The sequence below is a fragment of the Puma concolor genome, chromosome B1 (assembly GCF_028749965.1).
Source record: "Puma concolor isolate L17-30 chromosome B1, mPumCon1.1.hap2, whole genome shotgun sequence".
Classification (NCBI taxonomy): Eukaryota; Metazoa; Chordata; class Mammalia; order Carnivora; family Felidae; genus Puma; species Puma concolor.
This window is the reverse complement of record NC_141670.1, coordinates 49,784,747-49,811,322: the sequence shown is the minus strand read 5'-3', so window position 1 is coordinate 49,811,322 and position 26,576 is coordinate 49,784,747. Positions and strand designations below refer to the sequence as shown.

The window sequence follows — 26,576 nt, the reverse complement described above, 5'->3', positions numbered from 1 at the left end:
ATGAATCACCAGCTTTGCAATGCAACATTTTACTTGTGCTACCTCTCTCGTACATACCTGTTTCATTCACACCTGTGTAAGTTGTCTCTTTATGTGTCTTCTTCCCCTCAGATGTGAGCATCTGAAGAGCCATGGCCATATTTTAACTTCTCATTCAACAATTATTTTGAATGCCTACTACATTCCAGCCACTGGTCGGAGAACTGGGAAGTTGGAGGTGAACAAGGCTGACACTGTCTCTCCCTCATGCAGCTTGTTGCCTTTGCCTTTGACAATGTCTGTCATAAGTGTATTAGTTACCTTTTGCTGCATAACAAATCAGCCCAAAACTTAGCAACTTAAAACAACAAAAAGTTATTATCTTCCCAGTTTCTGAGGAAACCATGAGTGTGCAAGGAAAGCCAAGATTTTGTCTCCTTTTTCAGATGAAAATTTCACTCAGAAACATGTTTATATATAATATAATCTGGCAGAAATCTGGGAGCAGCTTAGTTTAGTAGTTCTGGCCCGTGGTCTCTCATGAGACTTCTGTCAAGATCTTGACCAGAATGTAGTCATCCGAAGGCTTGATTTGGCTGGTAGGTCTGCTTCCAGGCTCACTCACGTGACTATGGGCTGAAGGCCTCACTTCCTTACCAAATAACCTCTTCATAGGGTGTTCATAGCGGCTGGCTTCCCCCCAAATAGATGTTCCAAGAGAGACAAAGTGAGTAAGGAGAAGTTGCCGTGTCTTTTATCTAATCTCAGAAGTGACACACGATCACTTCTATTGGTCACACAAACCAAACCCTGGTGCACTGCAGAAGGAGACTACATAAGGGGGCATGGATCGTGGGGGGGCCATCTTAAAGGCTGGCTACCACAGTGGGGCAATCAATACTGGGTGTTCAATAAATGCATGGTAAAGTTTGCACCTTAGTAATCCATAAGTCAAAAGCTCTACTTTTTAAAAAACAGACTTTACTTTTTAGAGTGGTTTTAGGTTTACAGCAAAATTAAGCGATAAGTACAGAGCATTCCCATATACTCCCTGCCTCCATACGAGCACATCTTCCACCACAGTGGTACACATATAATTGATGAACTTACATTGACACATCACTATCACCCAAAGTCCACAGTCTACATTAGGATTCTCTCTTGGTGTTGTGCATTCAATGGGTTTAGACAAATGTACAATGATATATATCCATCATTATAGTATCATATGGAATAGTTTCACCACCCTAAAAATTATCTGTGCTTTTCCAATTCATCCCTCCTTCCCTCTAACCCCTGCCTTTTCCAGAATGTCATATAGAATCATACATTATATAGCCTTTTCAGGTTGTAACTTAGTAATATGCATATAAGCTTCCTGCATGTTTTTTTCATGGCTTGATAGCTCATTTCTTACACTTTTTTTTTTTACAAATAAGTGAACATCCTTTTTGCCCTGGTTTTACTGACTGTATCATTTTGGAGTGTTTTTAATCTTCCACAAGGCCTAAATAATTTGAATGGTTTACCCAGCTAACAGACTGCTGCCACATTAAACTAAAAAGCCAGGAAATGTGTTTTGGACAGACTTAGTAATTCATCTTTCCCCTAACTCGTCTTTTTTCCCTTATAATCACATTCTCTAGGTATCTTTCCAGAATCATTCATGTTCTACTTATCTAATGCAGTTGTGGAAAACCTCTGTTTGAAATTCTTTTATGTTCTATTTAAGATATTGAGTCTTGCTAGAATAACTGCTCTCTAAGAAGAAGGACTATGTTGTGTGTTAGTTGATAAAGGGACCTATTGCCAATGTGTGCTGGCATTAAATAGAAGCCTCAGATACAGAGGAAGGAACTATTCTTTTTTGATGGGAAAAATAGGGCTATAGCATTGCAGTTTGCCCCATTCTTACAGTGAGCTAGCAATGCACATGTACACAAGGAAGGCAATATCAAGTTGGCAGTATTGTTGTCTATGGGGCTTTCCTTCTATTCTGCCAAGATTGAAGGTCAGTACAGACTTGACAATAAAAGGATGGTGTTCTAATGGGTGAAATTGAAGAAAAAGCAGCCCTTGCCCTTGTGGTTGATTAGTTTGGGAAAATGTTTTCATTCCTAGAGAAGGAAGGAGATCTTACTTTTTCGTTTTCCCTCCCCACGTGAAAAATTTCAAGCTGCAGGGCAATCAGCACTCATCTGGCACTTTATAAATTGTGATATAGCCTTGTTAGTCAGGCTGAAAATGTATGTTGTTGCGTGCAGTCCTTAACTATGTTAAGATTCATCTTACTAAACTGCCTCATGTTCAGGCAAGTTGTAATGACTCGTTGGGCCTCAATAAAAAAGTTACGTGCAAAAAAAAATTATATCAATTTTTTTGGAGCAAGAATGATTTCTTGTTATAATGAACCAGAAATACAAGATTCCATTGAAACTGGAACAGTTAATGGAATATGGTTGATATATATATCAAGGGAAATAAGAAGAGGGTCAAACAAAGCCAATGAAGGACGAACCCAAGATTGGCTTGGGATAAACATAAGGATAATAGCATTTCAGCACAGGCATCTTCTGGCCACTTGCAGCAGTTAGTTGGCCATTGTCAGCAGCAGCACTGTCATCATCTAAAGAGGAAGCAGGGTGTAGAGCAGGAGAGCTGGAACAACTGTCATGTTAGCAAGAACTCATATTTGTGTAGTGTCCAACACTGTGCCCGCCACTCTGACTCTGCAAGGAAACAGTTTGTCTCTAGTACGTTGCAACCAGAAAGCCAGCAGCGCTCATGAGAACAACAACAACAAAAGGTTGAAGTGCTATAAGAAGCCTTCATATTCAGGAGCAAAACAGCTTATAGATTCTATTGTGTAAAAAGCAATAGAAAGTCCTGGAAAAGGACTGAGAGGGAGTTGAAAGGATGTACTCTGCTCAAGTCTTAGTGGAAAAGCAGGTTAACTTTTCAAAATTTGCCAGTAGTTAAGGGTTGATGAGAATGGTAATTGAATTTATGTTTCTTTACCAACTGCTCCAAATTGTCTCCAATGTTTTATGGAAATATTATGTAATAGTTCTACCTAACTGTTTTAACAGCAGTATTTTCACTAAAATGGAGTAGATGAGTGGGAAAATGTTCCTTGCTCAACAATACCTCTGGGGAGTCAGGAAACCAATGTGGTCACCCATGATTTCCCTCCTGATAACCAAACCTCCTGAAGGCCCCCAGAGGTGGTTATGGTACCTGAGAGATAATAAGTAGCCCCAGAAGCATCTTGCTTGCAAACCCAAAGTTACCAAGGAATTACAAACGATCACATCATCTTTAAAAACATTTCCGAATATCAATTATTTCAGCCTTTTTCTGCTCCCACACCTTCCTCCACGTGCATCACACTCCAATTGGCAACACTGTCCCTCACCAGAGAGGGAGAATAAGTATAAGAGGGGCATGTGGTTTTGAAAAAAAAAAAAAAGGCTCTTATCGATTCTTACCTGCCCTTCTGGGAGTCAGGGCAGGAGAGCATCCCTTCCTTCCCACTGTCAGTTGACATAGCAGATGGAGGTTAGTGGCTTCCTGGCCTCTGTGAAGGCCAAGAAGCCTGCCTCAAAGGAGGAGTCCAGCTGAAAGATGACCAAGAGTCAGGGCACCTGGGTTCTCACCTAGGATTTGCCACTAACATTTGGCAACCTTTATCTGTAACCTCAAGTGGTTGGACTACAAGATCCATGAGGTCCAGTAGAGCACTGATAATTTGCTGTTCCATATTGGCCAGAAGAAGCTGGTGAGCCTTATGTAGTTTCGCAGGAGGAAGTTACTATGTTTTCCTGTAAATCTAAATCTGTGGTTGCAAACTGGTGGTCAGATCTGGCATGTAAGTGCGTTTTGTTTATACTCCCTAGTGTTTTGTATGTTTTTTGTCTTTTATTTTTATTACTAGTTGTCAACACTTGAAACATAGTGCAATTCTCAGTATCACTTCTGGCTTGTCTTGAAAATTCTGTGTCTGGCAACACCTGGCCCTTACTCTTACATCGCAACCTCTTCCATACTGGGCCTGTGCTGTTAGGTTCCTCAGGTCCACATGGCCCACTTTACTAATTTCCGTCCATTCCTGGCCACTGTAGAAGTTAAAGTTTGCAACCCCTGTTTTAAATTTTCTCCATATTCTCTGGGTCACATGGGACAATGTAGAGTATGTGTAAAAGACACATACTCTAGCCTATTTGAGCTTTCTCTGATGCTTGGACTGGTTCCAGGAGGATGAGTTCCTGGGCATGTGAGCTGTGGGCATGCCTATTTGGCTTGGTCATGAATGAGGACGGTGGGGTAAAAGCTAGAAGCTCACAAGCTTGTCATGTTCTGGAAAGTTCCCCATTGTTACAGCTGCATTACAAGTGTGCAGAAGGTGTATGAGAGGTTCCATGTGAGCATCTGAGTGCATCAGGAGAGATAGGACCAGAAGAAAAAAATGCTTGTGGGGTTTTCAAGTGCCTTTTCCTCTCCTCTTCTTACCCTTATTGTCTAGGTCCATGCCACAAGCGACGGACAGGTGGCTGCTGCACTCAGCTGGGCTCCCTGTCAGCCCTGAAGCATGCTGTCCTTGGGCTGTACCTGCTGGTCTTCCTGATTCTCGTGGGCATCTTCATCTTAGCAGGTAAGGGCACCCTTTCCTGTTGTGGCCTTTAAGAATGTGAATGGAGGTGTATAGGGAGCAACAGTAGATGGGAACTGGAGAGCTTAAACCTCTGTCTCCATTTTCACAGTCATAAGCCCAAACACTGCCCCTGTCACCATGGAAACCACGAAGGAGGAAGCTGGCTGGTCTTTCAGACCAGCATGACTCTTGACAGCATTGCCCATTTCATGTGGGATGAGGAGTTGGCAGGCAATATGTGAGTTTGGAGAACCTCTGAGTCCAGGAGCAGAGATTTAGCTACTCTGAGTGGCTTCTGAGTTTTTGGGCATCATTGTGTGATTTGTGCATCCAGGGCCTCCCTGGAGCTCTATTCTGTGGTTTGCACAGAGCAGGCTAAGCCCCTTGTCCTGGGCATGATGAAAATAGTCATGAGACATTTTGCTGCTGTGGTTAATCAGAATCATCATCAACCTGCTGTCCTTTTGTGATTACTCGGGGGTGGGACGGGTTTGCCCCAGTTCAGCTGGGCTCTTCACCCCAGTGTCCATCTGCAAGACAGGCTGGTCATAGGCTGGAGTTAGGAGCACATTTTCTAGATAGGAAGAAGGAGAGCTCATGGACTTAGAAAGGGATCAAGCAGAAGACCACATGTGAGCAACTTAGTTCACTGCTCACAGGTCACTCCACATGTCACAGGTCACAGGTCACAGGTGATGGAGATGGTGAAGCACAGAGGGACAGAGGTTGTAGTGGTCTCTCCTGACTCCCACACAGAGGGAGAGGTGCCCAATTCCCACCTTTCTCAATGAAAGTATGTAAGAGTTGACAAAGTAAGACCAAGGGTTCAGTTTATTTCAACCTCACCCATCCTACATGATAGCCTACTTTGTGTCAGGCTCCATGCTAGAAGAGGATATGCAGCTAAATAAGACCCATGGGCTTCCTTCAAGGAGCTCCCAGTTGTTGGGCAAGGCAGAGGCACACAGCTAGAGCTCTGTCTCAAGGCAGAATGTGATAGGGCTGATGACAGAGACTGTATGTTGACAACAAGTGCTATGGTAATATAGAGGAGACACACGCAGTGGAAGTATGGGTAATGCATGGAGGGGGGTTGGTCAGAGCAAGGCGGCTGGCCAGACCGAGATGACTTAGAGTGCTGAGGGTGGGGCCCATGAGTTAACTCTAGGACAGGGATCGGGAGGCTAAGCACTTGCAGATGACCTTTGCTGGAAATCATGAGGCAGATGCCTAGGACCTCATTGGTATTGTCTCACTTTCTGTCAAGTGAGAATAGTCACCTGGGGTCTATGATGGAATGTTCAATGCTGCCTTCACCTTCAGGGTTCCACACTCGGGGCAAAGGGCATGATTAGGGGTGGTGTCTGTCCTACCACCCCTTGACCTGAGTGGGGGGACAGCCAACAACAACGAGAGAAAGTCATGATTCATCTCAAGGACCCATGGATGATGTCCAGCCAGAGGATGATTTGAACATGTTCTTGGGCTGCTCAGTGGGAGATTGGGATCTGGGTTTTGTGGGCTTGGCAGCCACAACCATAACAAATTTCCAGAATTTTTGGAAACTATTTCAGCCCAGCAGGAAAGCTAGGCTATGGTATTACAATCTCTCTGCTGAATAGGAACTTTTAGGTGACAGAAGAGGGTCTAGAAGAGAGTGCCAGACAAATGGGGACCATAGGGCAGGTCTCTAGAGCCTGGAAGCCTGGAAGCGTGGAAGGGCATAATTTTGGGAGAAGATAAAGTTCTCTTCTGTGTCTAGAGGGTTGCCATAAAGCAGGCATATTCTGTGTGACCTCAGAGGGTAGAATTAGACAAATGGGTGAATTTTGTAAGGAAATAGATTCTCATTCAAAATAGAGGAGAGGTTCTAGCAAGTAGTGCTGCTTGGGATGCTGCAGAAAGACTTTTCTCCTGGCTTTGTCAACTTGGAGGTCGAATGGGATTTATGATGACATCCTGGAAGTTTCAGAAGGGAGGGTGGATCATGGTTTCCAATCTAACCAAAATATTGCCATGCTTCCTTAGTTTTCTAGACAGAAACCTGGGGAGGATATTGATCATTATGATCACCTTTGAATTTGAAGTTTCTGGATGCCAGATTGCCTGTGTGGAATGACAGTTTGGGGTGTATCAGAACTAATCTGATGAGACAGAGCATCATACTTTATATCTTGGCTCTGGGGCATGACCGCTGTCCCCTCCCCAGGTTCTTCTCTGGAAAATCATGCTGGCCTCTGGGAGGGTTTTGGTGAGGGTGGCCAATGAAAAAATGTAGTCACCAACGGCCTCTCCCCTAGGGAGGGGACTTAGGAATGTAGTGAACAAGTCTGGGATTCTTCAAGGAGACCCTGCCTGACCTAGGTAGGAAGTTTCTTCAGAGCACCCTGATTAGAGACCTCCAGTTATGTCTCCTTTATGAAAATACCAAGACTATGGAGAGATACATGGTTCAGTGTAAATTAGAGCTTACCTAGCCTTCTGTTAGGAGTTCTGCTGTGGCTGCTTCCCCATGTTGGGCAGAATATGCTCTTCATTGTCCTGCTGAGGTCGCCTTCCACAAGAGGTGCTAAAGACTGAGTTGTGCCCCACCACCAAATTTATATGTTGAAGCCCTAACCTTTAATATGATGGTATTTGGGGGTGGGGCCTTTGGGAGTTTATTAGGTTATGAGGGTGGGACCCTCATGATGAGATTAGTGCCCTTATAAGAGGAGAGAGGAGAGGAGAGAAGAGAGAGGAAGAGAGAGAAATCTGCCACGTGAGGACACAGAGAGAGTCGCCTGCAAGCCAGGAAAACAGCCCTTACCAACAACCGAATCTACCCACACCTTGATCTTAGGCTTCCCAGTCTCCACAACTGTGACAAACAAATGTCTGTTGTTTAAGCCACCCAGGCTATGGTGTTTTGTTATAGAGGCCTGGACTGACTAAGACAGGAGGAGTTCTGTTTGAACCACTCTCAGATTTCAAAATCTCCTTGTCGACCCAAAGCTCATACATCCTACAGTTGGATAACAAAATTATCCACTCTGACCAAGCACCATGTCTGAATGACTGGTAAAAAATGATTGTGGTACACGTGCTTGCTCCTGCTGTTTTTCAATATTATAAAATTATAATCTAACTACATAAAATATTACTCTTATAAAACTTCTCATGAGACTTGTCTCAATTCATCTCTTTATCCAAGTATTCAAAGTAAAAGGCAAATACTGTACCTTGTGTTCACGCATCATCCCAACATCCCCTGTCCAATCCAGACATCTGGATTTAAATGATTTTAAACCACACTATTTTCTCAGTTGGGCTTTCTACCTGACTATCCATTCCTAACTGGCATCCTCTTGGGAACTTTATTGCTACTCCCACAACATTGCCAAGTTCTATGCGCACAGTCTTCTAACATCACTTAATGAGGCTGCATCAGTGCATTCTTCCCAGCCCCCAATTCCTTTAAGACTTTCTATCTCTTCAACCCATTTGATTTATTACCTGGGCTGATGGTTCCATATTATGTTTTTGTTCTGTTCCACGTTCAGTTTGGGACAGTATTGACCATCAGGCTTAATTCAATTCATGAATAAGAGGGTTGAGATTGGATGGTTGTGGGTCCTGAGGTCTTCAGTTCAGCACTTCAGGGAAGATGTGATGGAGTGAAAGGGTTAGAGGAGGTTCTAACCCAGTGATTCTGGGACATCACTGTAGTGACAAAGAGTGGTCATGGGGAACGACCTCTTCTTCCTCCTTTCTCCTACCATGACACTACTAAGGAATTTGAATTCCTGCTGTGAAAATGTAATAGCAGAAAGGGGAAGTGCAAACATCTGGGGGCTGATTAACCTGGAGTTTTACAGCAACATAGACTGGAACGGGGAGAGTTCCTGGTGAAAAGGGCTCCTCTCACAGCTTAATTTAATTCTTCCTTAACAGCAACAGTCAGATATTGCCATCATCATCCTAATCACTGCTTCACCTGTACATGAGTGCTTAGTGGGTGCAGAGCAATGGAACAAACCCTGGTATTTCAGTCCATTGGGGCTGTTATAACAAACTGCCACAGTCTGAGCAGCTTAAACAACAAACAGCTGTTTCTCACAGTTCTGGAGACTGGGAAGTCCAAGATCAAGCTACTGGCAGATTTGGTGTCTGGTGAGGACCCACCTCCTGCTTAATAGACAGCTGTCTTCTCACAGTGTCCTCACATGCAGAAGGGGTGAGGGAGCTCTTTGGGGTCTCTTTTATAATGGCACTAATCCCATTCAGGAGGGTCCTACCCTCACATCCTGATCACCTCCCAAATGCCCTACCTCGAGATACCATCACATTGGGGGTTAGGATTTCAACATATGAATTTGGGAGGACACAAACATTTAGTTCATAGCATGGGAATAAAAAAGAATCATGAGATGTGTTTCCTGCTGTGGGAGAGTTTAAAATAAGAAGCATACAGGGGTGCCTGGGTGGCTCAGTCAGTTAAGCATCTCACTCTTGGTTTCAGCTCAGGTCGTGGTCTCATGGCTTGTGGGTTTGAGCCCTAGCACGGAGCCTGCTTAGGATTCTCTCTCTCTCCCTCTCTCTCTGCCCTTCCCCTGCTTTCTCTGTCTCTGTCTCTGTCTCTCTCTCTCAAATAAATAAACTTAAAAAAAATGAAATCAGAAGCACACAGATACATTAGAACAGTACGATGTAGCTGATGCTATGTGCCAAAGGAGAGGCTGCTGATGCAAAGGAGAGTCTGACTCCTGACAGCTGGAGCGGCTGGGAAGGCCTCAGCCTGGGGAAAGCTGAACACTAAGTGTCCCAAATGTCATTTGAACTGAGCACCCCTTTTTTTTATCGCCTCGTTTCAAGCAGGTTTTGGACTCTGCAATCAGAGAACAGTGCACTCACAGCCCATAGCCATTTATGTGGCAGATTATTGATCTCATCATGCATCTCAGAATGAAGAGTGTGTTGCCTGTAGACTTTATTGGGACACCCTGTTGAAGCAGCGCCATGAAATTCCACCCTGTGCTTATTGTAGGGGTGCTGCTGAAACGTTGTTCGTCCCATTACACAATGTTGACACACGCAGAAATTATTTTCTGTCTTAGCCTCAGAAGGAGGTGTGCTTGTCTTGAGGAAATAGTTCGTTTTCACCTTCAGGAGACTGTGAATCTGAAAGTAATTAAAATTGCTTTCAAGAGGTAATTAATGCAAACCGAGAGTTAGCTGTCATCCCCTTGCAAAATGTGTGAATTTGAAAGTAATTAAAATGAAAACCTGCAGACAGATCTGTGGTCCACCCACAGCCACTGTATAGACTTTCCAGAAAGCATTTTTCCATTCATCCTGTTCCTACCCCCATTTAGCGTCTCTCACTACTTCTTCCTTTATCTTGTTCTCATCTACTGTTATGTTAGTGTATTTTATGTGTCCTTGTAAACTGCCTTAATCCTTTTTGGAACAAGGAAGTGTGTTATGCACAGTTTTGTCTTGTAAAAAAAAATTCTGCCTACTCTCTTCAATTCTGCAAGTGCACGATGTTTTTAAACATGCACATGACGAGTGAGTGAGTGAACGAATGAATGAATGACAGAGACTAGGAACCTTGGAGGGAATCTTATTTGTGGGGGAAAATGATTATTTCAGTTTCAGTCAAGTATCTACATGGCACGGTAAATATGGAATCATCACTCAAGGACATGTGACTGGTGGGAGAAGTGTGTAATTAATTACATTATGACACATACATCATAGTCTGTACTGGGTAGGCATTATAGTGTTTAGGGGGAATATTAAGACAGGCAGAGTCATGCAGTACCTTATACTGGTGAACACCATGGACTCTGAAGCCAGCCTGTGTGGGTTTGAATCCCCTCTTCTCCATTACCAGCTATGAGATGTTGACCAAGTTACTGGATCTTTCTGTACCTGAGTTTTTTCATCAGAAAATGAGGAAAATAAGTATGCTTGTTTCATTGGGTTGTTATGAGATTTAAACATGTTAATATATTTAAAGCACTCAGAAAAGTGGCTCCTGGCACAGAGTGAGCACGCTGGTAGTACTCTTGTTAGGATAGCAGCATTACTACCCCTACTATATTATTATGCCTATTTTTTCTTGCTTTTCTTTGCAGTCAGTTAAGCTTGATAGTGGGAACTGAGAGTCAGGAATACTTGAGTTTGGTCCCAGCTCATCCATTAACCCTCTGTAATCTTGGGAAAAATCACTTCTGAACCTTAGTATACTCATTTGTAAAGTGAGCAGGTTGGAGTAGATCAGTGTTTCCCAAACTTTTTGACCATGACCTAGTTCACACATATACCCATAACTGAAATAATCTTAAGCGTGTGGTAGATGCTGATGATTTTCTATTCTACTCATTGTAAAAGAAATATTCACCATCTATATATTTATGTCATGATTCACAAATAGAATGCAAGCTGTAGTGTAAAATCAAAGGGCTAAATGATAATTCTATTACTCTATGTGTCTTTCAAACATTATTATTATTTTTTTTTGAGAGAGAGAGAGAGAGAGAGAGGGAGAGAGTGGGGAGGGGCAGAGAAAGAAAGAGATAAAGGATCCAAAGTAGGCTTCATGCTGACAGCAGAGAGCCCTATGCGGGGCTTGAACCCTCGAACCATGAGATAGTGACCTGAGCCAAAGTTGGACATTCAACTGACTGAGCCACCCAGGTGCCCCTCAAACATTCTAAGTGAACAGCTATGTTCTCTTCAGGATATGGACTTTGAGGCGAAACTTCTGGGTTCACATCTGGGCTGTGCCACTGAATGGTTCTATAATCTTAGGGCAAAAAATTTAACCTCTCAAATCCTCAGTTTTTCATCAGTCACATGGGATGACAATGGTACCTACCCCATAGAGTTGCTGTAAGGATTAAATTAATTTATACATGAAAACTCTTCATGCCTGGCACAAAAATAGTATTCAATAAATATCATCATTAGTCATTAGTATTGTTGCTATTTAACAATATTGCTATTATCATTGGTCTTGGAACAATCAGAGGGACTTTGCTGTCAGAATAAGAAAGGGTTAGAATCCTGCTTGTTTAGCCTGAGCACCTAGTGGTTTTGTCTATAAACAGAGAACGTTGTATGCTTGGTGTAGCGGGAGGGTCTGTGCCCATACCCCACACGTTTCTAATAAATCCACAGGGGAGGCCTGGAGACTTTGTCTGAGGGATCCTGGCCTTGCCGTGACAGTGCAGGGCTCAGTAAGCCAAGAAACAGGATAGTGTTTCCAGCACTGTGTCTCCTTAGGGAAGAGAGTGAGCAAGCCAGCACCATGGTGCCGTTCCCACCCGTGGCACTCGGGAGCTTAGCCTTGGAAGGAGTCTCAGAGGACATCTTGTACAACCTCCCTCCCTCCCAGGGCAAGAACCTCTCTCCTGACTTCCCAGACAGATGAGGTATTGCACTTCTACTGAAGAACAGCCACAAGTGACAGAAACTCTTGCCTAATCTTCCTCAACTATCCCACACATGCTGTTTCTAGCTCCTCTTGTAGGAACAGCTCGCAACAAGCCTTTCTCCTCATCCTCGTGATTGTTCTTCAGCGAGGTGAAAATAGGTTAAGCAAGATTCATTCTTCCAATAGTGACTTGGTCAGGAGACCTACGTGTGTGTGTGTATTCACACCTGCTACGTTATATTGAGGTCATCGTTTTACATACCTGCTCCTCTTCTCGTCCAGAACAAAGCTCCTTCATGATAAGGTACTGTGTCTTGTTCATGCCGGTGCCTGGCATGATGCCCTGCACAGAGTAGATGTTCAGCTAAGGTTTGGCATCAACGTAATGGCCATCCTCCCCCTCCCATCCCCACCCAATAAGCTCCAGGTTTTCGTGGAAAACAAAATTAGACACAGCACTGTCGGTGTAGTCTGGCCAGGGCAGGGTGTGCTGAGCTGTGACGAACTTTGATCTGGACACTGCCCGTCTGCTGATGTAGCCTAAATTTGCACGAGCTTTCCTCGCGGTGACTCATAGTAATACACGATACCACATCCAAGGGATGGGATACTAAGCAGCCATTAATAATCATGTCTGTTCGCCAACCCCACCCCCAACTCTAGATATCTTTCAAAGGGAATATTGCCTAGTGAGGGCTTCTATATCCCATGTCAGTACAACTGGCTTTGGTTGGTTTTCTTGTCGCCTTAACTTAAATGCAGATCTTGTTAGTAATCCCAATTAAATGTCATCACGCCAGCTTCTGCCAAGTATTGCAGCCTGTTGGATCTGTTTGAATCTGCATTCGGACATCTGTCATTTAGCTTTCCCTTTTGGGCTTGTGTCATCGGTCACATCTGAGCCAATATCCCAACACAGTCTCCATTCCACAGCCTGCCGCCACGTGTACGGTTCCCGGGAGGACATGACCAATGACACCCCAGCCCATGCACAGGCTTTACCATCCTGGGAGGTGGGATCGCCTCAAAGACCTCCCCCCTCCCCCGCCACCAGCCTTTTTCCTTAAACCCAGACCCCGCTCACCTGAGACACTACCTTTCCCCCTATGTTCCACCTTGGCTGTGTGAACCTTCCCAAGCTATCAGAGTTTCCCCAGCAGAAGAGACCCCAGCCTTTCCTTAGTTCCAGGGGAGTGGGCAGGAAAAAGAGGAAGAGCATTTTGACATCCTGGCTTTTCCACAAAAAATTCCTCGGCCTAAGATGAAGGACCTTCCATATCTCCCTTACTTAGATGGATGCCTCTGACCACCTCTGAGGTGAGGAAAGTGAGCATGGGAGAAAGCCACCTGCAAATTTGGTATTATGTTCTCTGGGTCTTCAGTCAAACTGTACCATAATTAGGATAGTGCAGAGGACTGATCTCAACTACCGCTTTCTGCAATCCTCCCTCTAGACAAAGGGCCAAATCTGGCCAGTGCCTGCGTTTGCCAATAAAGTTCTATCGGCACACAGCTGTGCTCATTCATTTACGTATTGTCTATGCCTGCTTTCGTGCCACAGTGGCAGTGCTGAGTGGTTTTAACAGAGACGGTATGGCCTAGTGAGCAAAACATAGTTACTCCCTGGCATTTTGCAGAAAACGTTTGCCAACCCCCCTTTAGGCTTATACTGACCACTATCAGCCCTTTAATCTTTCACCTCTGGAGTGTGCTTTATAGTGTTCAAAGAATTTACACATATGTTATGTCATCTATTTCTCCTAACAATCGAAGGAATCCAGAAAAGAGTTCATAGTCCATTGTTGAAGAAACTGAGGCGCAGAAGAGTTGCGCATGCTGGCTCATGGTCCCACAGCTGGAGCGTGGAACCTGGACCATGGACGATAGGTTGGTGTGAAGTCAGTCAGCCCTTCTCTTACCCCAGTCTCCTGTTGGAGGCATTAACCATGGCCCAGTGACAAAGCGCCTGGGCACTGGAATCAACCTGCCAGGGTACAGATCTTGGCTTTGCCACTTCCTGTGTGCCCTTGGGCAAGTTATTCAAGAGTCATCATCTATAAAGCAGAAGTGACACCACTGCCCACTTTGAAGTGTCATGATGAGGTTGAGATAAATTCATCCATGGAAACTATCTACAATAGTCCATGGTATGTAGTAACAATCATCAGTGTTGTTAGGTGATTATAATCAAGTATAACTCCCTCCAACTGTGCCTTAATCCAGCCCTCATGTCACCATGCTATCCAGGAAATAGTAAGAGAAACTTGTCAACTGCTTTGATTTCTGTCCAAGGAACCAGGATTGGAGGAAATTTTAGAAGCACTGTTAACGCAGCACCCAGATTTTGCTAAGAAAATGACATTTCTTAACTAAGCACAAATAGATGGGAATGGGCTTGAGTTAGTCTTTTGCTTCCTCCTGCAGCTCACATATCCCTCTTCATGGCTCAACCGTTGTACCTTCAAAACCTACCTTTCCTTCTGCCTTCTGGTTCTGTCTTCTGCTTGCTTGTGCCAGAGCTATGAAGTAGATGGTGTCACTAACTGATGGCTTTGAGTTTGGGCTGGGATCGAAGCCTAGGAACTAGCAAGCTTTTGTTCCCTGCCCTGTTGAAGAAAAGTTATAAACTCTCAGCATTTCTGTTAGGATCTTGTGGGCATTGTGCATTTTCTGCCCCCGCCCAAGGGCTTAGAGCCCTCTTGCATCAGATCCAAAACAACAAGCGTGTGTGGAGTGCCAACAATGTGCCTAGCAATGAGACTCAGGGAGATATGAAGAGAAATAAAGAGAGGCCCCTGACATAAATAAAGATTGTACCAACTGAAAGAACAGATATGAAAAAAAACAAAAACAAACAGCCCTAGAAAACAGAGCGCGGTTCAAAGAACAGATGTTTTGGAACCAGACAAACCCGAACTCTGATATCAGCTTGATCGCTTATGAGTTGTGATCTGGGGAAATTCTTTAACCCTCATTAAAAAAAAAAAAAAAAACATTAAAACAGGGATAATAACGATCACTTAGCAGTGTTGTGATGATTCACTGAGGTAACACATAAAATGCCTTGCACAATGCCTGGCTTATGCCAGGGGCTCACCAAATGTTTCCCTATAAATCTCAAAAAAGAGGTACTCACGTATTCCGAGAAGTTCTGATTTAATTCAAGGAAGTAATCTGTTGGTCTCCTATGCTGCTCTGCTCCTACCTGCTTTACCTTTAAATCTTAGAGTAACTAGGAGCTCAGTCCTTGGCCTTCTTCCCTTCATTAACTGAGCTCTCTTGCCGGTGAGCCTCATCAAATTCCATCATATTTCATATCTGAATTCACCTCTAACTTTTGCCATGAAATCCAGACCAATCTGTTCAACTACCTACTTGTGTCATTCCCGCTTGTTTCTTTAATGAGTGTCTCCAACTAAATATGACACTAAAAGTGAACAGAACTCTTGATTTTCCATACCCAAATTGTTTCTCCCCGATTTTTCTCTATCTCTGTATAAACAACACCATGATCTAGCCAGTTGTATTAGCCCCAAACCAAGGAATCCTTCTAGATTTCTCTCACCTGCTTCCCATGTTCACCCCCTCAGCCAGCCCTGATGGGCCCCATCATTTCTCACCTGGACCCCTCCAACTGCCTCCCAACTGGGGAGAGTTACCAAATAAAAATACAGGGTGCCCTGATAAATTTGAAATGATGAATTATTTTACAGACCCGGGAAGAAGGATAACAAAGCAGGGAGTTTCTCAAGTCTGTGGGGACATTGGGGGTGGGGGGGCGGTGATGTCTCTGTCTCCCTGTCTCCCTCTGGTTCCCTGTCTCCCTCTGTCCCTGTCTCCCTCTGGTTCCAGGAGAGGCAGATGGCCCACTGCTATGGCCTCCAGGTAGATGATGTGTTTGTCCTCATTAGAATAAAGGCCAGCTTCACCCCATGCCCTCCATCTCTGAGAAGTCCTTCAGAGATGGGAAGCCTGACTTCTTGGCCCCAAATGCCCTCCCAGCTGGCAGCCCAGTATAGCCTGATGGCCACCAGGCATCCCAGGACTCCTGCCCCTCTCTGTGCAACTTTGTGAGAGCCCCACGTTCTCCGAGATCCTTTTTAGAGCAATCTAAGGGATAAAGAGAACTGGGTGGGGGAATCTGCCCCTTCCTGTAGTCCCTCCCACATTCTCCCCTCCTCAGGAAATCCCAGAAGAAAGGCAGGCCCGGGCTCTACTCCAGCTAAGGGGGCACGGCTGATGTCTCTCAGTGGTCTCTCGCCATGCGTCTCTGTAACGCTAGCATCAATCAGAGCTCAGCTGTCATTTAGTAGCGCAACGTGGAGCCAGCCTACCTTGTCCCACAGATCCCTATGTCTAAGAGGGGTCTTTGGAGCCCCTCCCCCACTTGGCGCCTGCATGAACATGGGGGAGGGCAGTGAAGAAGATGTCCCAAGTGACTCCCAGGAGGCAACGGTGCCCATTCCCAGGATGGGAAGTAGGGGACTCATACAGAGCTGTAGCCACCATGAGTCACCCTGGGAGGGGTTTCTTCTGCCGAGCGCTTTGTTTCTCTTTCTTGCTGTTGTCAACAACGACGGGGTCTGGCCAGTTTTCCTCTGTGAACCATTTCGGCATATTATCTGCCAGGGTTTTGGAAAGACTGCATCTTTCCGGGAGGAGTCTGAGGGAAGGCGTCTCTTATTTCCCCATTAACACTTGTCCCCTGACCATTAGCTGGGGCCCCAGAGCATGAATAAACAAGCAGATTGCCTCAAGAAAGTCAGTGTCCTTTCAGGGTCTATAAAAGCAGTTTACACCCTTTGGCTCGGAAATCCTACTCTGTTGGCCTGAAGGAAATGATTATAAGGAAGGAAAAATGGCACGTGTGTAAAACTCTGAGCAACGGTATTCACCATCACCCCAAACTGGAGAAATCCTAAATGTCCGACCTTAGGGGGTTGGGTAACTCAATTCCGACAAAGCACCGCAAAGGAATATTACACAGCCATTCTGAAGGTGGAGTAGGAAGCCACCTGGGAGAGCCGTCCCTGAACTCAGCTCGGGGAAGAAAGGCTGGGTGATGGGGTGGCTCGGGTGCTCCTGAGTTTAATGTGCGAGCAGATATGCATACAAGAGGGGGAGGGATGAAGGCCATTGTGGCAGAGCGAGCCGCTTATTGGTACACATTCTTCTCTTTCAATTTCCTCTAATGTTGGGGTTTTAATAAAGCCACCCTTTTAAAAAGCCACAGGAATCCCTCTGTAACCCTAGGAACGGGGCACCTCACATGGTTTCTGCTGTCCCAGAGACACCCTCAGGTGGGGCCCACAGGTCCCTCCTCCCTCACTCCCCACATGTGTGCGTGTGCCGCCCCCACTTGGGTTTGGAGGGCTGCTGACAGAGGCTCCCTCCGAGTCATGGACCAGAGGACACTCCTGCCACAGCTGGTGAAGAGGGTCAAGTGTCCCAAGGGCACACAGGAAGGGAGAGGCCGGAGGACGACTAATGAAACCAGAGCTGGGAAGGATTAGATCTGGCCTCGGCTTCATAAATGAGACCGAGGCGGGGGTGGGGAAGTGTCCTACTCAGCGTTCCCTGTGCTTCTGTGGCTGATGGGGACTTGCATCAGAGGCTCCAGATGCCCCCAGACTCCTGATCCTCCCGGAGGCCCTGTCTTCCCAGGCACCTTCCTTGGGGGTCCCAGTCGTCACCTGCAACCAGACACATGCTTCCCGGAGCCTCCCTTGGTTCTTGAAGCTCACTGCTTAGCTAAGTGATTATTTCTTCAAAAAATTTTTTTGTTTATTTATTTTTGACAGAGAGAGAGAGAGAGACAGAGAGTGAGCAGGGGAGGGGCATAACCAATGGAGCCACCCAGGCTCCCCTGAGGTGATTATTTCTTTTAATAACCTCTACCGTCTTTGAGGGGTAAAATGGTTATTTGGAGGTAACAGGAGTAAAGTCTAAGACTCCAAGTTTCTCTTTAAACTGGTTTCCTTCCTTCCCTCTCTCTTTCTTTCTTTCTTTCTTTCTTTCTTTCTTTCTTTCTTTCTCTCCTTCTTCTTTCCCTCCCTTCTTCCTTCCCTCCTTCCTTCCTTCCCTTGCTCCTTTCTTTCTTTCTTTCTTTCTTTCTTTCTTTCTTTCTTTCTTTCTTTCTTTCTTTCTTTCTCTCTCTCTCTCTCTCTCTCTTTATGACTTTATCTCCCTGCCCCAGCTTTACTGAGGTATAACTGACAAATAAAAATTACATATATCTCAGATGCACAATGTAGTGTTTTGTTTACATGTACATTATGAAATGATCACCACAATCAAGCTAATCAGCATCACCATCACCTTGCGTAGTTATGATTTTTATGCGCATGGTGAGAAAACTTGAGATCTACCCTCTCAGAAAATGTCAATTATCCCACATATTTGTTAACACTAGTCATCATGCAGTGTATTAGGTCTGCGAAACTTATTCATCTTGTATGACTGCACCTGTGCACCCTTTCTCCAATCTCTCCCCATGAACCCCACTCCCAGCCCCTGGTAACCATCACTCTGCTCTCTATTTCTAGGAGTTTGAAGTTTCTAGATTCCGCATATAAGTGAGATCACACAGTATGTCTTCCTGCGTCTGACTTGTTTCACTCAGCATCATGTCCTCCAGGTTCATCCATGGTGTTGCAAATGGCAGGATCTCTTGTTTTATGACTGAACAACATTCCATTGTATGTATGTACCACATTTTCTTTATCCATTCATCCATCCGTAGACATAGGTTAGGTTGTATCCATGTCTCGGCTGCTGTGAGTAATGCCGCAGTGAACACAGGGCTGCAGATATCTATCTCTTCATGTTCCTGATTTCGTTTCCTCTGGGTATTTGCCCAGAAGTGGGATTGATGGCTCACAACGTAGTTCTATTCTTTTTTTATTTTTTTATTTTTTGAGGAACCCCCCTAATGGTTCTCCATAACGGCTGCCCCAGTTCTTGCATGCCTATCTTCTGTGCATGAGAGCAACCTGTTTCTCTCTACCTGCTCCCACACATGCCCACCTCCTTCCATGTTAGAAGCACACCTCAGTGCTGTGACCCATGTCTCCTAACGTGTATCTGCTTTCCCAGCCTCTGCTACCTTGTGTGGATTCTGAGGACTTCAAGTCCCTAATTCTTTCCACATAGGCAACTGCCTTGTAAAGAGCTCCCTGTGAAGTCCCCCTGGGCACCTCAGATTCAGCGTGCCCAAACCCAGACTGACGTCCATTTCATGGCTATATTATCTTCTCTTTAACAAAATCCGTGTCATTGGATGCTAAAGTTTCCAACTCTGCATGGGGGCCGGGACACAACAGTTGGTTAACAGAGATGTTCTGTGGCTGGCCGAGTCCAGGAGGGTACAGGATTGCCCTTTTTAGCTCAAGTCTAAAGGCCTGTTGGATCCACACTGTGTGCAAAGAGGAAAGGGCTCCTGTAGCATGTCACCCACACCCCTTCACTCTGGACTTTGGGGCCCTCTCCTGACCCTTGTGGGAGCCTCCCTGTTGCTTTGACTCCATGGGCCCCTCCCCCTAGGTCTCTTACATCTCTCCTCTTGGCACCCCACTCCACCATCCCTCCCCATCCCATCCTACTGCTCCCTCATAGCCGTTGGTCCTGCTTCCCACCTTCAGGCCATCTAGTTTCCCTCTGGATTAGCCTGCAGAAAGAGGGAACAAGATCGTATTAGTTTCCTCGAGCTATTATGACAAAACATCACAAACCAGGCAGCTTAAACAGCAGAAACTTATCTTCTCACAGTCAGGAGGCTGGAAGTCCAAGATCAAGATGGCAGCATGTTTCTTTTCCCCGGAGCCCTCTCTCCTTGGCTTACAGACAGCTACCTTCTTACTGTGTCCTCACACAATCTTTTCTCTGTGCATGCATCCCTAATGTCTCTCTCTCTCTCCTTATAAGACCACAGTCCTATTGGATTAGGACCCCACCTTTGTGACCTCATGTAACTTTAATTCCTTCCCCAAAGGCCCTATCCACAAATACAGTCACAGTGGAAATTAGGGCTTCAACATATAAATTGAAGGGTGGGGTGTGAATACACAATTCAGTCCATAACAAGGGTGAAGAAAAACATCCCTCACTAGTTCTACTTCAGGGTCAGATATCTATGTGCATCAGAGCTTATTCTGCAAAAGTGGGCACCAGCCTGAGGGCTCAGGGGCCAAGGTAAGCAGGGCTTTGCTGGGTCTGCAACCCATGCCCTTAGGTGGTGGCAGCAAAGGCAGAAAGAGAGTCACTGTTCACCACCTTTCCAAGGACTTGGTCCATACAGATGAGTATCTCTAGCTAGACCCTCATATTCAAACTTGGGTTGATCAGAAAATGACTCTCCACTCAGTTTCCTGGAGCTATCATAACGAAGCACCACAAACTGGGTGCCTTAGAACAAAGGATATGTATTTTCTCACAGTTCTGGACAGAAGTCCACCAACAAGGTGTGGGCAGCTGTATTTCCTCTAGACACTCATTGGAAGGAGAATACTTCCTTATGTCTTCTAGCTTCTGGTAGTTGCCAGCAATCCTTATTTTCTTAGCCTATAGATGCAACTATATTATCTGTGCCTCTAGCCTCACATGGCTTTCTCCCTGTGTGTCTGTGTCTCTACATCCAAATTCCCCTCTTCTTCTTATACGGACACCAATCATACTGGATTGAGAGCCTACCCTCATCCAGTATGACCTTAACTGCATTCCATCTGCAGAGACCCTCTTTCCAAAGGCCACACCCACAGGTTATGGGTGGACATGAATTTGGGGGCAGGGGAAAGCAGCAGGGGGGTCAGGAAATGGAAGACAGGGGGGAGGGGTGAACTTAGGCTATGGCCTTCACTGGGGTTTCTCCAGGTAAGGAAAGACGAAAAGTTTAGGCCTGGCTAGTTTGAAGAGCTTTGGTGGGCTTTGGGCTTCCTGGGTGGTCTCCAGTTGCCTGGTCCTGCATGCAGATGCATAGGACAGAGGAAAATTGCCTCTTGGGGTGTACCAGCCAGAGAGAAGAAGTGTGGCTCTGCACTGGTTGGTTTGCTTCTCAAAGGCATGCTCCCTGTGGGGTCCTTTGCTCTCTCCAAGAATTGGCTAGCCCAGGGACAGGCAGTCTCTTCCCTGGCCAGGAAGGTTTTTTAAGATGTCAAAACATCAAAATATACAAGAAAATTAAAAATGTGTCCAATACACTCTCTCCCATGGGAAAGAGGAAGGATCTGGCTCCCTTGGTCCCCAGCTCCTATATACTAACACAGTCTTCTGGGTGTCCTGTCAGGGTTTGCTCACATTCTAGATTGGACTCCATCTTCTACCTTGCCTTGTGACCATGGGAAAGTCAGTGCTGCACAGGGAAGACAGGTCCCCACCCTGATGATCCAGCCTTGGGCTCTTGGTCTCGGCACTGCCACTGGCTATGTGACCTCAGGCAAGAGGCCTTGCCTCTGGGAGTCTCAGGGCCTGATCGTTTGGTACATCACTGGGCACCAGTTATTGGCTTCTGACAAAACCCATTTCTACTTTGGGGCTCTCTGGAGGTTGTACAGGGACCCTAGGTTGTCAGTCTCTGAACTAGAGCTTTGAATTCCCATCAGCTGTGAGAATTCTAGGTCCTAGGAAATACCCCTGGCACCTGTTCCCACACTGTTTCCCTGTTGCATGCATTCAGCACGTGTTTCATCTTGGTCTCATACAAGGCTGGTGGTTTCGTTGTCTGACTCCCCATGACACTATAACCTCCATGAACACAGGGGCCATATATGAATAGCTTTGGGTCAACCACACTAGCCTAGACTTTGGGTTCCAATCCCATACCATTCCATTTACACTCTGTGACTTTGGGCAAGTTACTTCCCTCTTTGAGCTGCAGCTTGCTTATCTGTAAAGTGGGGATCTCACTGCCGTCCTCTGAGTAATATGGTGGCCCCTGAACGAGACCATGTATTCAGGCACCACCACCTCTTGAAAGGAATCCCAGTACAAGGTAACCTTATGGTACTCTTGCTGGGATGTACATAAGCAGCTTAATCTATGCTAACCTATTTTTTTTTCTCATAGAGCTGAGCGCTAGGATAGGCTTTTTATAACAGATCTCAATGGGATTGATTGAATGAGTGCATAGAGGGTATCTGTTCACATAATCAAAGGAAGAAAAATCAGCATTCAGATTCTCGATGATGGACAAGGTTAGTGCTGCCTTGAGACCCAAGCAAATGGCCTGGAGCAAATGGCCTCCCCCCATGCTTTAGAGGCCCCCACTCAGTCTCTCATCTGGTCACCCTCCATCCCACAAGTCGAGAAGTCCTCGGCACTAAGAGAACATGCCCTCCTGGAGCCTGTGACCCCCTTCTTCCAGGCCATGCTCCAGTGAGCTGGCACTGGGGAATGTGCTGCTCTGCAGGCCCAGCTTTCTTCCAGGGCATTGGATCATCCTGCTGAGGGCAAATCACAGTATTGGCCAGAAGGCAGCAAAGCAGGAGCTATTTGCAGGTGTCGGGGCAGGGGGCAGGGGTGGGGGAGATGGAAGGAACTTGGATGTCCAGCCATGCTTGGTGTCCCCAAGCGCAGGTGTAAGGCCCACTGTGGTACAGGACTGCGCAGGGGGCGCGAGGGGGCCCGGACCAGGTTCTGGGTAGGCAGATGTGTTTCTGGCACCTCTGAAGTTTGGCTCTTGTCAAAGCCCAGACATGGGTCGTTTAATGGCAATGAATGTGCTGGTGTCACTGCCTCAGACTCGGGGGGCTGGCGTCCAGTTGGCAGTGGCAGTGTGCTAAGCTCTTGCCTCCTCGTGGCTCTGGACCTCTCCCTGCTGCAAAGACTCAGCTCACAGGCAGCCAGTGGGTGGCGCTGCTCTTGGCCCACGTCTCAGCACGGGGAGCAGGAGCGATGATGTGCAGAACCTATTTACCGTGCCTTCCCTGCTCTCTGCTTGGGACCCGGTCGGTGCCCCCAGACCTGTCCAGAAGCAGCTCATTCCTGCATGACATCCCCATCGGCCACCAGCTCACGCCAGCCCAGTCCTTTCTGCAGTTTCCTGCCTGTGGCTGGGGCAGTGGCTCCTCGGGCATCCCACCCCTCTGCAGCCTCCAGCTCCTCCCCAGGAGCCACGCCCGTGTCCACCACCCTGTCCTGGCCTAGGCTGCCTGCAGGGGAGCACGCAGACCCCCAACGCTGTCAGGCAGGGGCTTCTCTCATCTGGCTCTAGTCACAGTGAGCACTGCGGTTTCCAGAGGGAAAAGCTCTTTTAATAGGATGTGGTCAAGGTGGAAGGAGGGTGAATCATGCATTACAGTTAATCTATGCTCTTCTTATCATCCCCACCTGCGTCATTATGTGGCACCAGAGCCTAATTCCCCAGCTGCCCAGCATTGTGGTGCCCAAGGCCCCTGCCTTCCCCCAGGTGGCCGCTGCCACTACCCCACCGCTGCCACCGTGATACCACAGCAGTATTCTAGGGCACGTCCATTGTGTCACGTGATTCTCACATTCTACTGGGAGCTAGATACAGTCAGCCCCACTTACAGGTGAGAAGATCGAAGCTCCAAGAGACTGATAGTTCTCACAGGTGAACAGGTGTTGCTTAAATTCACACGGCACCGACGGTCAGGATCTCAGCTGGTGCTGAGACTCTGGTTTCCTAGTTAGGAGCTCATGCCGTGAACCCCCCTTGCCCCCTGCATGGTTTCCACCTGGCCCCCCACCGAGGGAATGCAGATCAGCTTGAAACCAGAGCTCTGGGCCAGGCAGGAAGGGCTCTGCTCCCTCAGGATCCAAACTGGCTTGGGACTAAGTCTTCTGAAGTTCCCGGTTCTGTCCACCACACCACATGGCCTGGGGGCAAGAAGTAGATGGAGAAACTGAGGCACATGGTCCTGAGGGACAAGGAGGGCGATTTTCCACAAAGCAGGCTAGTTCCAAGCCAGTTCTCTGTTCCACCCATGTGTACGGACTCACACAGCCTGCCATGTGGGTTTTTCCGATGTCTGCCTCCATAGTACACATCATACAAACAGATCTACGGAAGGAGCTGAAGTGTCACATTGCAAATTATGAAGTCGAGGATGGGTTTTTAAATTTCCTTATAAAACTGGAGGTAATGGAGAACTTACCATTCTTTCTGCAGCCCATTGCTTTCGATTTAACTAGGCATTTAGGGCTGGAGTTTTGTTTTGTTTTGTTTTGTTTTCCCCCTCTCCTTCTTGGAAAGTGTCCCACAGCTGGAACCGCGTGCTCTCAGCTGTTTGTTTTTCTTCCTTGGAGAGGGACTTGGGAACGTTACCCACCAAACCCCATAGGAACGGGCAGTTTGACGAGCGTTCAAGCCCCAGACACACAAACCCCAAACGCACGCGCTCCAGGCTGCACTCATCCTGCTGGTGGCCGAAAGGCTGGCTGACAGTCTTGACCTCCTCCCCAAAAAAGCAGGGCCAGTTCCAGGCCCCTCCACCTTACATTTGATGGCAGAGAAGGTGGGGGAAGGGAAAGAAGATTCCAGCCCCCAGGCCCCAGGCCAGGCCCTGAAACTCCAGTTGTGAAAGCCGACCAGGGCTGCTGCCGGAGTGGCTCTCCGTGGGCCCGTTTATCATGCGGCCTTGGGTGGGACTGGGCAGAGCCTGAGTCATGCTTGCCCAGAGTGCTTGTCTGGACCCAGCCAGGCTCTTCCCCAAGTCCCACCCTCACCCTAGGGGGTCCCCAGCCCCAGGCTGAGTCCATCTTCCTGCCCCACCCCACCCCAGCTCCCCTCATTAGTTCCCCTATAGAATTATTTTGCATGTGTGGTAAAAGAGACATAAAGCGTCCCATCTTAACCATTTTTAAATGTACAGTTAAGTGGTGTTAAGTGCATTCACACTGTTATGGAACTGTCGTCAGCATCTGTCTCCAGAGCACACTTCTGGTATTTTCTAAACACTCATTTCCCATCCCTCCATGCCCCCCTTCCCACCCCTGGTAACCAGCATCCCATTTTCTGTCTCTATGGAATTGACTGCTCTAGGTGCCTCCTATCAGTGGAGTCAGACAGGATTTTTCCTTTCGTGGCTGTCTTACTCCACTTGGCATAGTTAATGTCTTCAACACTCATCCACGTTGCGACATGGGACCGGATTTCCTTCCTTTTTAGGGCAGAATAATATTCCTTTATATGCATAGGCCACATGTTGTTTACTCATTCATCCATCGATGGGTTGCTTCCACCATCTGGTTATTGTGAATAATGCTGCTGGGAACACGGGTGTGCAGCAACCTGTTTGAATCCCTGCTTTAATTCCTTTGGGTGTATACTCACAAGTGACATTGCTTACCCTTTGGATTTTTAAATCAGCTTGCACAATGGGTACCTGGATGGCTCAGTGGGAAGAGCGTGTGACTCTTGATCTCGGGGTTGTGAGTTTCAGCCCCACACTGGATGTAGAGATTCCTTAAATAAATTTAAAAAAAATTAAAAACAATAAATCAGCTTGCACTTAAACTTCCAACAGGACATTCTGACCACCTGAGACCTCTGTTGCCTGGGAGAGACAGAAGAGGTTGAGAGAGAATCGAGAAGAAAACAAAACATTCAGGGGATAATGAACTCCCATCACCCATAGCCCTCAACTCACCACATCAGTAAAACAGGACTGAGGCAGGGCTGTTATTGGAAATCCGGCTTCCAGGGCCCACCCATTGCTGAATCAGAATCTACAGGCTATGATCTTCAAGTTACTTGGGTACTTCTGATTTGTAGCAAGTTTTAATTCTATTCAGTTATTTTGAGAGAGAGAAAGTGAGAGAGGGCATGAGTGGAAGCAGCAGAGAGAGAGGGAGAGAGAATCCCAAGCAGGCTCTACACTCAACATGGAGCCCAACACGGGGCTCCAGCTCACAACCGTGAGATCATAACCTGAGCCAAAATCAAGAGTCAGACGCTCAACCAACTGAGCCACCCAAGTGCCCCTGTAACAAGTTTTAGAGCCACTGCCTGGAAACTGGATACTCCACTCGCTGGGATGAGGATGGCAGAAGGGGCCTCATTAGATTCTCTGGTCCTAGGTACATTTGGAGTGTCAATAATGACCATTCTACCACATCCAGTCTTCTGGTTATCAGATCCTTGGATAGAGCTGGATCGGCCCTGCCTGGCTAGGTTGACTGTTACAGTCTGTATTAGTTTGCTGGAGCCACCATAACAAAATATCACAGGCTGGGTGACTTAAGCAATAGAAATTGATTTTTTTTCTTACAGTTTTAGAGACTAGAAGTCCACAATCAAGGTAGTGGCACGATTGATTTCCTCCAAGGCCTCCTCTCTTCTCCATGTACGCATGGCCAATCTCTTGCTGCCTCTTCACAAGGTCACCTCTCTTTGCTGCCTGTGCCTGGTGTCTTTTCCTCTTCTTATGAGAACACCAGTCATGTGGGATGATTTCATTTCAATTTGATCACCTCCTTTAAAGACCTTATCTTCAAATATTGCCAACATGCTAGGTGCTGGTACTTCGATATACAAAAAAAAAAGGGGGGGTGGGGAGCACAATTCAG

At 46.5% G+C, this 26,576-nt stretch overlaps 1 protein-coding gene across 2 annotated transcripts in view; it reads left to right on the top strand.

Moving 5' to 3' along the window:
• Nucleotides 1–26,576, top strand: part of SCARA5 (scavenger receptor class A member 5) — a 127,146-nt gene that overhangs the window by 26,113 nt on the left and 74,457 nt on the right. For both annotated transcript variants that reach the window (XM_086703760.1, XM_025921986.2), the window contains exon 3: nucleotides 4,502–4,630. In XM_086703760.1, coding sequence (XP_086559886.1) covers nucleotides 4,502–4,630 — 129 coding nt within the window. The remainder of the gene's footprint in view (nucleotides 1–4,501; nucleotides 4,631–26,576) is intronic.